A 12,340-nucleotide genomic window follows, 5' to 3' on the forward strand; every position below is an offset into this window, starting at 1 on the left:
ATTGAGGATCGTTATGCTTCGATCTATCTATTGTTACACAGAGCAAAGCTACCAAACAAAAACTCACTGAAGCTTTATATATGTCAGAAAAGATGGGAACAAACCAGGGGGTGAGAATGATGATTGTTTCTTGTGCTCCTCCGATAGGTACTCACCGCCTGCATCATTTCCAGTACACAGTTTACATAGCACTTGATTTCCTTAGTGTCAGCAAACTCCCCACGGCCTAGTGCATCAACTTGCTCAACCGTAGCTTTGAATTTACCTATGCAAACATTCCGCATCATTTCACTAGCTTTAGCCATTTGCTCCATCGTAGATTTCTGTTCGTGTTCAAATAATAAGTAATACGAAATCAATATCTTAGCGAGAACACAATGTGCTTTCACCAATATTTACACTTTCAACTATGTTGAGCGATAAATGTGCCGTTGCTAAGGCTGCCAGCAAGGCGATCCACCGTAGGCTCATTATCCTGGCGTTTTTTTCTGGTTCGATGCGAGTGTTTGTAATGATTTGGTAGAACTATTTTTCTGCTACTACCATAGAGGTTTTATATAGCTGTTTCATACAAAAACGGAAATTTGCTTATGACGACACATTTCCCGGGATTTAAATTACCATTCTCATAAAAATGTACGACAGGAAGCTGATTCAATCGCAAGCATTTGTGAGCTACCAATGATTGATGGGTTTCGAGGCGTTTTTATTACTCGCTAACAATTACTAGCGCAGTGCACCGAAATCAGCCCACATATTGTTACCACGGAGGAAATGCATAATCGATGATGAGGTCGAGTTTATGCTAATTGATGAAACAGCAAATTCAACAAGAGAAAAAAATCCACTGCCGGTTAAAATGATCGAGCGTTTTGTCATCAGATTCAGATATGATTTTTTTTTCTACAAAAGCAAATTTTATTATTTTCTAAATTTTGTTGCTTTATCAAATTCTAATTGTTTCGCCTCTGATTGATTTTATATCACTGATCCCCTAATAAGCAATACTTTTATTAAGCCTTAATAACTAAATGAGAAATGCTTCACTATATTTAATGTCACCTTAAGACAGAACTTTTCCTACTATGAATTATTTTTCTAACAATTTTCCCCCATAATTCAGTCAAACGTTAGTTTCCGAACGTGTCCTCAGCTTCTTCACACATACGTACAAACCGCCGATCACGATTAGCGCCAGCGGTACACCAATCCCGATTCCAGCGACGACGAGCACGAAAGCGGAAAATTGTTCTAAGGGAGGTGAACCATAACCCACCTGGAATGTCATCGTGGTGTAGTTTGTTTTCGAGTAGAATCCATCTCCGCTAAGGCCGAACGAAATATTCATGCCCTGCACTAATAGTGAGTCCAGTTGCTTTCCGAAAATAGCGTAGGCAAGTGTTGCTTGTAGCTCCTCTGAAGGCGATTCGACAGTCTTTGTTTCACTTTGATGGGTTTCGGTTGACGTGGACACATCCCGCTCCGAGTGGGTGTAGGAAACGGGGCGGTACTCGAGGTAGCCACCTATGGAGATTCATTTTATTCATATTTAACTACGCGGTTCAAAGCGAAGTGTGTTTGGTGAAGAAGGCACTAGAGGAAGCTAGATGACTACCCAAGTACTTACCAATGGAATATTTAAATGCTCCGGGCGACAACACATCAATGATTTCAAAAATCCCTGGCGTATGCTCATCATCCAAACTTTTTCGCTTAGACGCTATTAAGCTCGATCCAGCAACAGCTTGCTCTGACATCACAAACAGCAGCTCGATTGCAAACCTTGGCCGATCAAACTTAGAACTGACATTATTAAACACAATGTCGATCTGCGTCGAATTAGACGTGTGCAACAGATGTGGGTATTCCATTCCGTGACTACGGGTCGAATAGGCATTCAGCTGAAATGAGCGAGCATCATTAGTAACAGCCGACGGATCAAACCCTATTTATATTGCTTTACCTTGAATAGAAAATTATTATCGGCATTCACAGCCAATATTACATCTTTCTCATTATTCCAATAGAGGGTGCGATTCCAGGCAAACGAATGCGGGTCATAAACAACTGCGGTTGAATCATTGGCAATAACTCCTGTATCTTTCGGGTCGTCGAATAGAAATATCTGAAAAGATATGAGTAGGTTAATTGCTGGAGGGGACATTATGTCGCAAAACTACTCACTCTATTGATGACGGTCATGAAAACATACTTGGGCTGTTTACTAAACGAAACTGATTCGGATTTACGATCCCGAAAATGTTCCCACGAGATGTTTAACGTGACATTTTTCTCGGTCAAGGCCACCAAAATCGTTGGTTTTTGGGTGAAATCCCACAAGTAGTGAATCGTATCGGTCGGAGATTCCGCTCGAATATAAATCAACGTCAACCCGGTACTGTTCGTAGGACATATACTATCTGGACAACCGGGATTCAACTTTGCTGTTAGCTGTAATAAGTAAATTTATACGCTAAATTATTTAATCATCATTTCTTTGTCTACGATTTATATGCTTGATGTCTAACTAGAAAGATGATTACGAAATCATATTACTCATACGGCGATCCACATACTAACCTTTCGCTCCACCCAGTCCGACTGCGGCAAGCAAATTCCCACGGCCGCGAAAGCTACTACAAGGAGTAGCATCAGTAAGGGGAGTTTCTTTAACGTAAACATTGTGATTATGCTTTCGGATTCCACCCACCCCCAATACACATTCATTCACCCGTATTCGGCTGAAGATAAGACAAAAAAAACTACGATTCAAAATACACAACAAACCGCTTATCACATATCACTCTTTCTGGGTTTCCTTTGTTGATTGCAGACGCGTACTCCGTACTGTACGACGTGTGAATCATGCATGCTCTCTCGTCTCGATTCAAAAGTCCTGATGCATTGATTTTGTTCGGCTCGGCGCAGTTTTGGTTCGGTTTTGATTGATTATACACCACTACAATCGCAAAATGCTTGAAAGGAAACACAAAACAGCACAAAACAATTTCAATAAACGTCAGAAAACTGGCTAGCATCTCTATTCTCAGTGTAGTGATGCCAGATTTGCAAAGGTGTATGAATTGTACACATTTTTCGCATTTCTAGAGCTTTTATTCAATAATCGACATATCTACAATGAGTGACTCTGTTTACTTTCTCTTTCGATTTTTACGGTGTCACTATAACTTTTTTCACTTATTTTATAGCACAGATCAAAAGATGGTGGTTTTGACTAGCAGAGTTGAGGGATAAATGTTACAGCGACCGAATTATTAACAGAAGAGAAAGTAAACAATGAGAGTCACTCATTGTAATGTCTGAAAAAAACGTTCAAGATTTCTAGACCTTTTATTTAAAACGACATCTGCAATGAGTGACTCTCTTTGTTTACTTTCTATTCTGTTAATAATCTTTAACATTTATCCCTCAACACTTTGCATAATATCGAAGACTCCAAATCAAGAAGACTGATATCTCTTTCCTTCCCCCATACAAACGAGAAGCGACAAAGGTTACAGCGCCTCTATTGGAAGAAGGGAGGAAGCTTTATGTAAAAATGTATATGTGTGTGTGCATCACTATGGAAAGTACCACCTTTACCCGCAAGTGGAGTTGTTGTTACTGTCTCCGGATTCTGGACAGAGTTGCCAGTCTTCTTGATAAGGAGTCTTCGATAATATGCTAGTCAAAACCACCATTCTTCGATCTGTATTGTAAAATAAGTGAAAAGTGCTGTAGTGACTCCGTAAAAATCGATAGAGAAAGTAAACCGTCACTCATTGTAGATATGTCGTTTTGAATAAAAGCTCTAGAATTAACCACCGGCGCTGTCTTTTACACACTTTTTGATATGCAGTTTCTTAGACATGCTTTCAGATCCAGGCAACTACAGATTTAATTTAATTTAGTATTTTGTCTCCGATAGATTATATTATAGATTACACTTAATTCTTATGGTGAGGGTCTACGTTGAGTATAGGCACAATCAGTTCGAACACGTGCGTGTCATTGCCGAATCGAATGTTCGTCCATTCATGTTGCAAGAGAGCAGATTTGGGACCATCATAAATTACGTAACGCATAAGGGGGGGGGGGGGGGGGGGTCGACAAGTTGTTACAGGGGGGAAGGGGGAGCAAGCTAGATTGTTACCTAACATATATTCACCGAAGAAAATTTTTTTTTCAAGGAATTTGTTACGTAATAGGGGAGGGGCGGGTGAAGAAATTTGTTACATGGTAGGGGGAGTCAATTTTGGGCAATTTTTGCGTTACGTAATTTATGAATGGCTAGGCCTTTTCTTTCCCTGGAAAATCGTGAAAGGTTGCTTCTTATTTTCCTACAGCAGTTCACAACTTTAATACAGATTATCATGATTTTGGTATTGATATATTTTCAGGAATATATTAAAAATTGTTCCCCTTAAAATACTTTACAGCTCGAATCTATCTTTCCCAGCTATTCGTCACTCGATAGCTCAGTACTTCTACTAGCTATGTGCATTCTACCGATGCGAACACCTTCTTTCAGGATACCTCTGCGCAGCAGCTCGTTCTGATCCTCGCTTGCGTGGTAGGAAGTTAAATGTTTCTTGAGGTGTATCTTCTGCGTGAAATATCGCTGGTGGCACAGGACACACTGGAAAAAACGAAGATCCGTGTGCGTTACTTTATGCTTGCCCAAATCGGAACTATTTGTGAATCCTTTCTGGCACACATCACAGATGTAATTGCGGGTGTTTGTATGGGATCTATACAAAAAATAAAAAAAATAGTTTTTACATTCGCCAAGGTAAGATCATTTAAATGTGACCTAATATGTGTCTTAAGGGCACTGGATTGGCTGTAGCTTTTGCCACAAGTATCACATTCATAGGGTTTCTCCAGTGTATGCTTTCGGATATGACTTTTGAGATTACCAGCTTGTACGAAAGCCGCATCGCAGTAATTGCATGAGAAGAGCTTAACGTTCGCGTGCAATCTAAGATGATCAACTAAATTTGACTTCCGTTGAAATGACTTGTTGCAAACTTCACATTTATGCCTCCGCGCTGTTTGCTGCTGCCTAATTCTTTTCCGAGTTGGATTTGGCTTCTGAAAGTTTTTCAAGATAAAATCCACAGCATCGGTCGCATCCTCTAATCGTTCCTCTTCTGCACCAGATGATTGAGAATCACCAACTGCTACACTTTGATGCTCCGCTAGATCCACATCCGACTCCACTACTAAATGCTTGCATGCTGCTGGCACATTCTGAAAACTTTTTTCGTCAAAGCAGTCAATCTGGAATGTATCCTGGCTCTTGCTTTCACGGACTATGATTGTTTCTTCTGGATGTTGCTCATTCTGATAAACAACCTGTACGTCTAAACTCTCTTCGTCGAGCTGCTCGTTTCGTAGGGCGTCTTCTTTGAGAGCATGCAACAATGAATTGTTGTTACAGCATTCTAGGATAAAATTATAGGCGTCCTGTAGCCGAAGATGGCAACTTTGGCAGATTTTAGAAGGTAGATACTCATCCTCGATGCACTGGGAAGATTAAATAATAAAAATTAGCATAACAATCCTAACTATCCTTGACCTGAGTAATGGTAAAACCAACAGGTTACCGAGAGATCAATGAATTACAATTACAATGAAACAACTGTTTTAGATTCAATGATGTTGACCTGAACAAATGAGATTTGAAATAACATATACAATTTTTGGTTCTCATAATTGTTCGAATGAAATTCTAGTTGGTAAAACTTTACCTCTATTCCAGTAATTTTTTGAAAAGCAGTTTGCAAATTTACATCGAATCCCTGCGGATGGGTGTCGTACATACTCAAGAACAATTCACTTTTCTCTGTTTCCAAACACACTCGACAACAGAGCATATAATTTCCTACGTTTATAGACATGCTGATTGATTAAATAAAAGTGAAAAATTAATTAAAAGGTACAATATTGAAGTAAAATCTTTACAATATAAAACACGAATGAAAACATCAATAACGATATTGACAACAGATTTTGTTGTTAAATTGAAAGAAAGATGCGAGCTGGAAAAAATATTACACCAATATGGATGCGAGCAGTTTTCATAGATCCTCGAGCCATAATGACGACCAGCATCCACTAGTTCCAAGAAAAATAGAAAGGTGTGAACATTTGTTGCGCTTGAGTGTATCCCAAGGTGCATCCAGTTATTTCGATCATGAATCGACCAAAGGGCCGAAGTCGCAATGATATCGGATCGAGAAAAATAGCTTTGAAAATTCGCTTCAGAAAATTAAATCGTATTTTAACAGTGTTTGCATACTGCGCTTTCAAATGTATTGCAACACTTTAAAACAATACTAGTTTTCGGAACCATAACTAAAATGTTTTACATTTCTTATAAAAGAAATGTATAAAATTCGCTCAAACTCAAGATTTTTATATAATAACGTTTTCGTTGATAAAATTGAAAAAAAAAAATTATTTCGCCGCGTGTTCCTAGGAAATGTTGATTAAGTCATTTTCGAGTCGCCCTCTTGTTTTGACGACTTTCAATTTCGCCCTGCAGTATCGCCAGAAAACAAAAATCAAATGTGGTCGTGCTCGACGGAGGGGAAAATTTGTTATTCTCCCGAGGTTTAACAAGCATTTGGTTTTTGTTTAGGGCGATTCTGTTTACGAACCTTGTAAACAATGATGCTGTCAATTTCGCCCGTATACACTAACTTAGAAATGCAGAGGCGTAACCCGCCTAGCGGTTTTTTTTTTGCAGTTGATAGTTGGATCCTCCGTTTTGTTTTTTATTGATTTTCATTATATTTATTATGAAGTATTTCTACTCCTCTTTAAAATATTAATCAAATCTCCGTTTGTGTACATTTGTTATTTAGGTCCATTTGTCGGTTCACGATCGATTTATTTGCCATGGGCCCACACGTCTTTGTTTTCTACGTGTTTTTGTTTTCGTGTTCGTCCGAGGCGGTTCGAGTTCCTCTCATCAGAATATGACACTAACTTAGTTAACTGACTAAGCTAGCGCCGGATTGACGTTAGCTCCAAAAAAATAACGAAAACACGATTTATGATTCTGAGCGAAACTAGTCCTACGTGATGTCCCGTAAGAAAAGAAATTTTGTTTAAGCTGATGAGAATTAATGAACCGAAACTTGGCTTGGCTTAGCAGGCCAATGCACTATGCTATATTTCTCCTTGGTGGAGAAACATTTTTGGGTAAAAAACTATTTTTTCTCCATTAAGGAGAAAATTGTTTTAAACCACTTTGCGCGTTAAGGAGTTATTGGAGGCGTTTAAAAGAATTTTCTCCTTAGTAGTGAAAAAATAGTTTTTACCCAAAAAATTTTCTCCACCAAGGAGAAATATAGTACAGTCGTGATTCGCTGGTTGGGCCACAGGCTTGTCCAACTAACGAATTTGATTCGTTAGTTGGACCGACTGACAAATGTCAAAAACTCTCCAAAGGAGATGTTGGCAGCGTAAATGCATCTGTTCATATCTCTAAATATTGTCAGATTGATTGTCAAAGTAAATTTGACACGAGATTTTGATGTTCAGATGCTTTTTAGTTGGACAATGGTCCAACTACCGGAGGTCCAACTAAAAAGCGGTCCAGTTAAAAAGTGTCCAACCAGCGAATCATGACTGTAGTGATTTTATCGTCATTCTAATAACTTTGCCATGCACGTGCGTGTATCTAACCGCCAAAAATATACTCGTTCGTTCCGCGTGGCGTCATCTGAAATTGACTAGCTGATGCAACGACTTTACTGATAATGCTGGAGTAGAATTTTTGCATCCTAATTAATTCAGAGCAAAATGCTGGCGAGATCGTTTTAGGTTATTTTTTTCAACATATATATACTTTATCGAAATATTTTGTCTTATTTTAAATACGTACCAGAATCAAAAATATTATTTTCCATTCTGGAAGTGCGAATATATTTCAAATATCCAATTGATACGTGGATTCGAGCGAGGCCTATTATACAGTAGTGATTCACAGCCAGCGACCACTTTATCCAACTAACGAATTCGATTCGCTCGTGGCACCGAAAAAGCGTCTCCTCGCATCTCTAATTATTGTCAGTTTAATTGTCAAAATGAATTTGACGCGAGATTTTAACATGCAGATGCTTTTCAGTTGGACAATTGACTTATTTGACGTCTAGGACACCAACACAATTGTAATGTGTATAGATAACATACATATAACGCAATGGTTTCAATTCGCCATCTGATTTAACCTCATTTGGCAAAAATTCCACCCGATTTAACCTCATTCTCACACTAACATTACTGCACATGGATTAGTCAATTGTCCAACTAGCGAAGGTCCCATTAAAAGCGGGCCAGTGACCAACTCGGACCAACCAGCGAATCACGACTGTATAAGAATACTACCTCAGATTTTACGTGTATGAACAGGCATTCTTGAAATGGGTCGTTGGATGTACAGTAAAGTTATCGCCTCTCATTTCCACACACGCACACACGCACACACACACACACACACACACACACACACACACACACACACACCAAGTTTTAACTAAAACTGGGGAAAGTCATAAAATGATTAAACAAGGTTTAGTTTGAAAATGGCGAATTTTTAGACATTTACAGTCGTGATTCGCTGGTTGGTCACTTTTTAACTGGACCGCTTTTTAGTTAGACCTCCGCTAGATGGACCATAGTCCAACCAAATACAAATTTGTATTTGGTCCAACTAAAAAGCATCTAAATATCAAATTCGGATGTCAAATTCACTTTGACAATCTAACTGATAATAATTAAGTATGTGAACTGATGCAATTAAGCATTCCACGAGACGTTGCAGATCAGCTGATTATTTCATGTTTGTTTCTTTTACCGTTACTTCGGTGGGAGCGTCCGACAATATCGTTGATTCGATACAACCTCATACATATCGGACTATCGAAAGATGAATGTCGGACGAGTTTTTCTTTTCGCAGGAGTAGATTTTTTTTGACAAAACCCTCCGCTGAATTGTCAAAAAACGTCTCTTGGATTGCCTAATTGCACCGCTAATTTCTCCTTTGGAGAGTTTCTGACGTTTGTCAGTCGGTCCAACTAACGAATCAAATTCGTTAGTTGGACAGAGCCTGTGGCCCTAGGGGCAGATCACTCTAAGAATGTATAACAAATTTGCATCAAATTGAAAAAAAATGCATTTAATTTCCATTTTTGCATCAGCTTTGCACTGCCCCGCAGAAAAGTTTGTTTAACAAACGTCCTACGCTAATCCACTTTATTCGATGTTTTGTTAAATGTAGGGCTAGTTTTCTGTAGGGTTTTGACGTCTTACACGCAACGCATTTCTATTTTGATGGAAATAAATGCATTTAATTTCGCTGATTTTTAAAAATGCATCACAAGTGATCTGCCCCTAGCTGTGGTCCAACCAGCGAATCACGACTAGTTCGGTTCCGAAATACGTTAAAATAGTTACAAATGAACCATTGTTAAAATAATGAAATTGAATAGGATGTTTTTTTCGCCACTTGAGAATCAAAATATGTATATGGGGCATTCTTAGAGTACTACTCGGGGAACTATTGACTATTTTCTATGTACAATACTAATAAAAATTTGTTTATTTTTAAGAGAAATTTGAGCTTTCATATTATTACATCGTTCTACATTCTGCTATACGCACATACGGATCATTACATCGTTTTTATTACTAACGATAACTAGCCATAATTTCGGGTCAGTTTCCGGCTGGACTTACTGGGACGTGCAATTTACAGTAGAAGAAAAGAAAGGCAGACAGAAAAATATGCTATTGGTGACTAAATAAAGTTCTCTGTGTACAATCGTTATTCGCTGGTTGGACACTTTTTAACTGGACCGCTTTTTAATTGGACCTCCGCTAGTTGGACCATTGTCCAACTAAAAAGCATCTGTACGCCAAAATCTCATGTCAAATTTACTTTGACAATCAATCTGACAATAGTTAGAGATGTGAACAGATACATTTACACGGCCAATATCTCCTTTGGAGAGTTTTTGACATTTGTCAGTCGGTCCAACTAGCGAATCACGACTGTACTTCGTTTTCGTGTAGCGTCAATAGACTTTTCTACGGCTCATGTACGTGCACATCACATGACACGAATACTACATCACTAGCTGGTGAACAATAATAAACAAAGACGGCCAAAGGAAATGGGATTGTTTTCGACCAGTAAGCTGCATTAGTGTTCGTGAGACTGGCCAACAAGAACTCAATTGAACCAACGTTGATTGAACTCTCGCGTGTTTTTTAAGAAGGGCCAAGAAGCATACTGTTACAGGTTATTCTGGACAAATCATTAATCGTCGATTATAAATCACAGCAACAGACGAAAGAGAAAACTTTTCTCTTTCATAAAATATTTCCATCCATTCTCGCCGAGTTACGGTTTGTCCGGAAATTTCTCTCAAAGTGAATTTTGACAGCATGCTTATTGGCCCTTCTCAAAAAACACGCGAGAACTGAATTTTGTTCACCGTTTTTCAAAATATGTGCATACACGGTAAAAAAATCATCACGTTAATGAAGACTGATTCGCAGTTGCATTCGCACTACATTCGTGATTCGTTGGTTGGTTGAATTTGATTCGTTAGTTGGACCGACTGACAGATGTCAAAAACTCCCCAAAGGAGACGTTAGTAGTTTAATTGCATCTATTCACATCTCTAATAATTGTCAGATTGATTGTCAAAGTAAATTTGACATAAGATTTTGACATTCAGATGCTTTTTAGTTGGACAATGGTCCAACTAGCGGAGGTCCAACTAAAAATCAGTCCAGTTAAAAAATGTCCAACCAGCGAATCACGACTGTACTTGTCAAGCATTGCAATGTGAAGTGCAAATCTATTGAAAGAAACCATATGAAACAATGGTCGAATCAAGAGAAAATCACTTCAATTAATAGTATAAAAATTTATAAGCTTTAGAGATGTGATTAGATGCAATTACACTACTAACGTCTTCTTTGGAGAGCTTTTGGCATCTGTCAGTCGGTCCAACTAACGAATCAAATTCGTTAATTGGACAGAGAGGTGGCCCAACCAGCGAATCACGGCTGAATACTTCTATAGATTGTGAGTATTATGAAGATTTTGTCAATATCTTCATAATACTCACGATCTATAGAAGTATTCAGTCGTGATTCGCTGGTTGGGCCACACCTCTGTCCAACTAACGAATTTGATTCGTTAGTTGGACCGACTGACAGATGCCAAAAGCTCTCCAAAGAAGACGTTAGTAGTGGAATTGCATCTAATCACATCTCTAACAATTGTCAGATTGATTGTCAAAGTAAATTTGACATAAAATTTTGACATCTGAGCTTTGTAGTTGGACAATAATCCAACTAGTGGAGGTCCAACTAAAAAGCGGTCCAGTTAAAAAGTGTCCAACCAGCGAATCACGACTTTAATATAGGAAGGAAATGTCGGATCACAGCTTGGATTGCGACTATCTTCCTCCGATTGCAGAGTCTGCTTGTTGTCGGTTTGGCATCTTCATACTTTTGAGCCCATGCGTTTTTCGACATTTGTAACCAAGGAAAAAGCAATTATAATTCAATAGATGTGAACAGTGGTGCTAATTCAACAGATTTACTTTTTATTTCAAAGGTAATTACACCACTTTGAGGTAAATTGTAAATAACTGTAAAATCAAAGCTAAATCACTTCAATTGGTAGTGCGCCATAACGATCTGACTGAAAAGCAAAAGCCTTTAAATTAGACGTGACCAGTTTTTACCGTGTATACTATACGACGTCATACCCAGTGAGCAAATTTTCTGTCAGAGACCGCTCTGCTAGATTTCTGTAAGCCTTGGGTTGACAGCCCTGTCAGATTTCTGTGATGTCTGATTTTCACAAATAATCGATTATCCGTTAATCGAATTATTTTTGAGAGCTTGATTAATTCGTTCGATTAATCGACCAAGATAATCGATTTGAATCAATAATCGATTACTTAGTAAATTTTTTTTTTAATTCGTTTATTTGGCACGGCTCAAGGCGTTAGCTTCACGGAGCCGTGAGTCTTTTATATATTTACATGATGTAAACAATAAAAATAATAAACAATTAATGCCAAGATCGATCCCGTACGCGCGACTTGCCATTGCGCGCGGAGATCCGTTTTCGTGTCGTGCTTCCACAACTCTATCATGGGGGTTATTTGTATCTCTGTCGTCTTCGCACATGTCCGGGTCATCATCGAGGTTACTGCCTTGATGTTCGTTGAACAGCAGCCACAAATTTGGTAACCGTTTGTGGCTCAGGGAATGATACTGGAGACTGAGTGTTGCTTTTTC

General features: G+C 38.6%; 3 protein-coding genes across 3 annotated transcripts in view; all 3 read right to left on the bottom strand.

The window, feature by feature from the left end:
* The window catches only part of LOC131680778 (uncharacterized), a 33,133-nt gene extending 32,619 nt beyond the window's left edge, over positions 1-514 (bottom strand). Inside the window, exons 1-2 of the mRNA XM_058961489.1 lie at positions 400-514; positions 156-323 (exon numbers count right to left, since the gene is read on the bottom strand). Coding sequence (XP_058817472.1) covers positions 156-323; positions 400-471 — 240 coding nt within the window. The 5' untranslated portion in view covers positions 472-514. The remainder of the gene's footprint in view (positions 1-155; positions 324-399) is intronic.
* A 400-nt stretch (positions 515-914) lies between these two features.
* On the bottom strand, positions 915-2,964 carry LOC131684632 (glycosylated lysosomal membrane protein-like). Its single transcript, XM_058967657.1, has 5 exons — positions 2,581-2,964; positions 2,185-2,451; positions 1,964-2,125; positions 1,628-1,901; positions 915-1,524 (listed from the first exon to the last, which is right to left on the bottom strand). The coding sequence occupies exons 1-5, from the start codon at positions 2,725-2,727 to the stop codon at positions 1,124-1,126; spliced, it is 1,251 nt and encodes a 416-aa protein (XP_058823640.1). The 5' UTR covers positions 2,728-2,964; the 3' UTR covers positions 915-1,123.
* A 1,381-nt stretch (positions 2,965-4,345) lies between these two features.
* On the bottom strand, positions 4,346-6,002 carry LOC131684633 (zinc finger protein 184-like). Its single transcript, XM_058967658.1, has 3 exons — positions 5,754-6,002; positions 4,814-5,529; positions 4,346-4,751 (listed from the first exon to the last, which is right to left on the bottom strand). Exons 1-3 carry the CDS (start codon positions 5,901-5,903, stop codon positions 4,460-4,462), a joined length of 1,158 nt encoding a protein of 385 aa, XP_058823641.1. The 5' UTR covers positions 5,904-6,002; the 3' UTR covers positions 4,346-4,459.
* Positions 6,003-12,340: the final 6,338 nt, after the last annotated feature.

The sequence above is a fragment of the Topomyia yanbarensis genome, chromosome 2 (assembly GCF_030247195.1).
Source record: "Topomyia yanbarensis strain Yona2022 chromosome 2, ASM3024719v1, whole genome shotgun sequence".
Taxonomy (NCBI): Eukaryota; Metazoa; Arthropoda; class Insecta; order Diptera; family Culicidae; genus Topomyia; species Topomyia yanbarensis.

What these genes read in the sequence shown, in the direction of transcription:
- LOC131684633 (XM_058967658.1), bottom strand. Translation starts at nt 5,903, where the DNA reads ATGTCTATAAACGTAGGAAATTATATGCTCTGTTGTCGAGTGTGTTTG. An exon ending in AAAAAATTACTGGAATAGAG is followed by an intron (nt 5,530 to 5,753) that starts GTAAAGTTTTAC and finishes TAATCTTCCCAG; the next exon opens with TGCATCGAGGATGAGTATCT. An exon ending in GCCCTTAAGACACATATTAG is followed by an intron (nt 4,752 to 4,813) that starts GTCACATTTAAA and finishes TTTTTTGTATAG; the next exon opens with ATCCCATACAAACACCCGCA.
- LOC131684632 (XM_058967657.1), bottom strand. Translation starts at nt 2,727, where the DNA reads ATGAATGTGTATTGGGGGTGGGTGGAATCCGAAAGCATAATCACAATG. An exon ending in ATAATAATTTTCTATTCAAG is followed by an intron (nt 1,902 to 1,963) that starts GTAAAGCAATAT and finishes CGCTCATTTCAG; the next exon opens with CTGAATGCCTATTCGACCCG. An exon ending in AGCATTTAAATATTCCATTG is followed by an intron (nt 1,525 to 1,627) that starts GTAAGTACTTGG and finishes GAATCTCCATAG; the next exon opens with GTGGCTACCTCGAGTACCGC.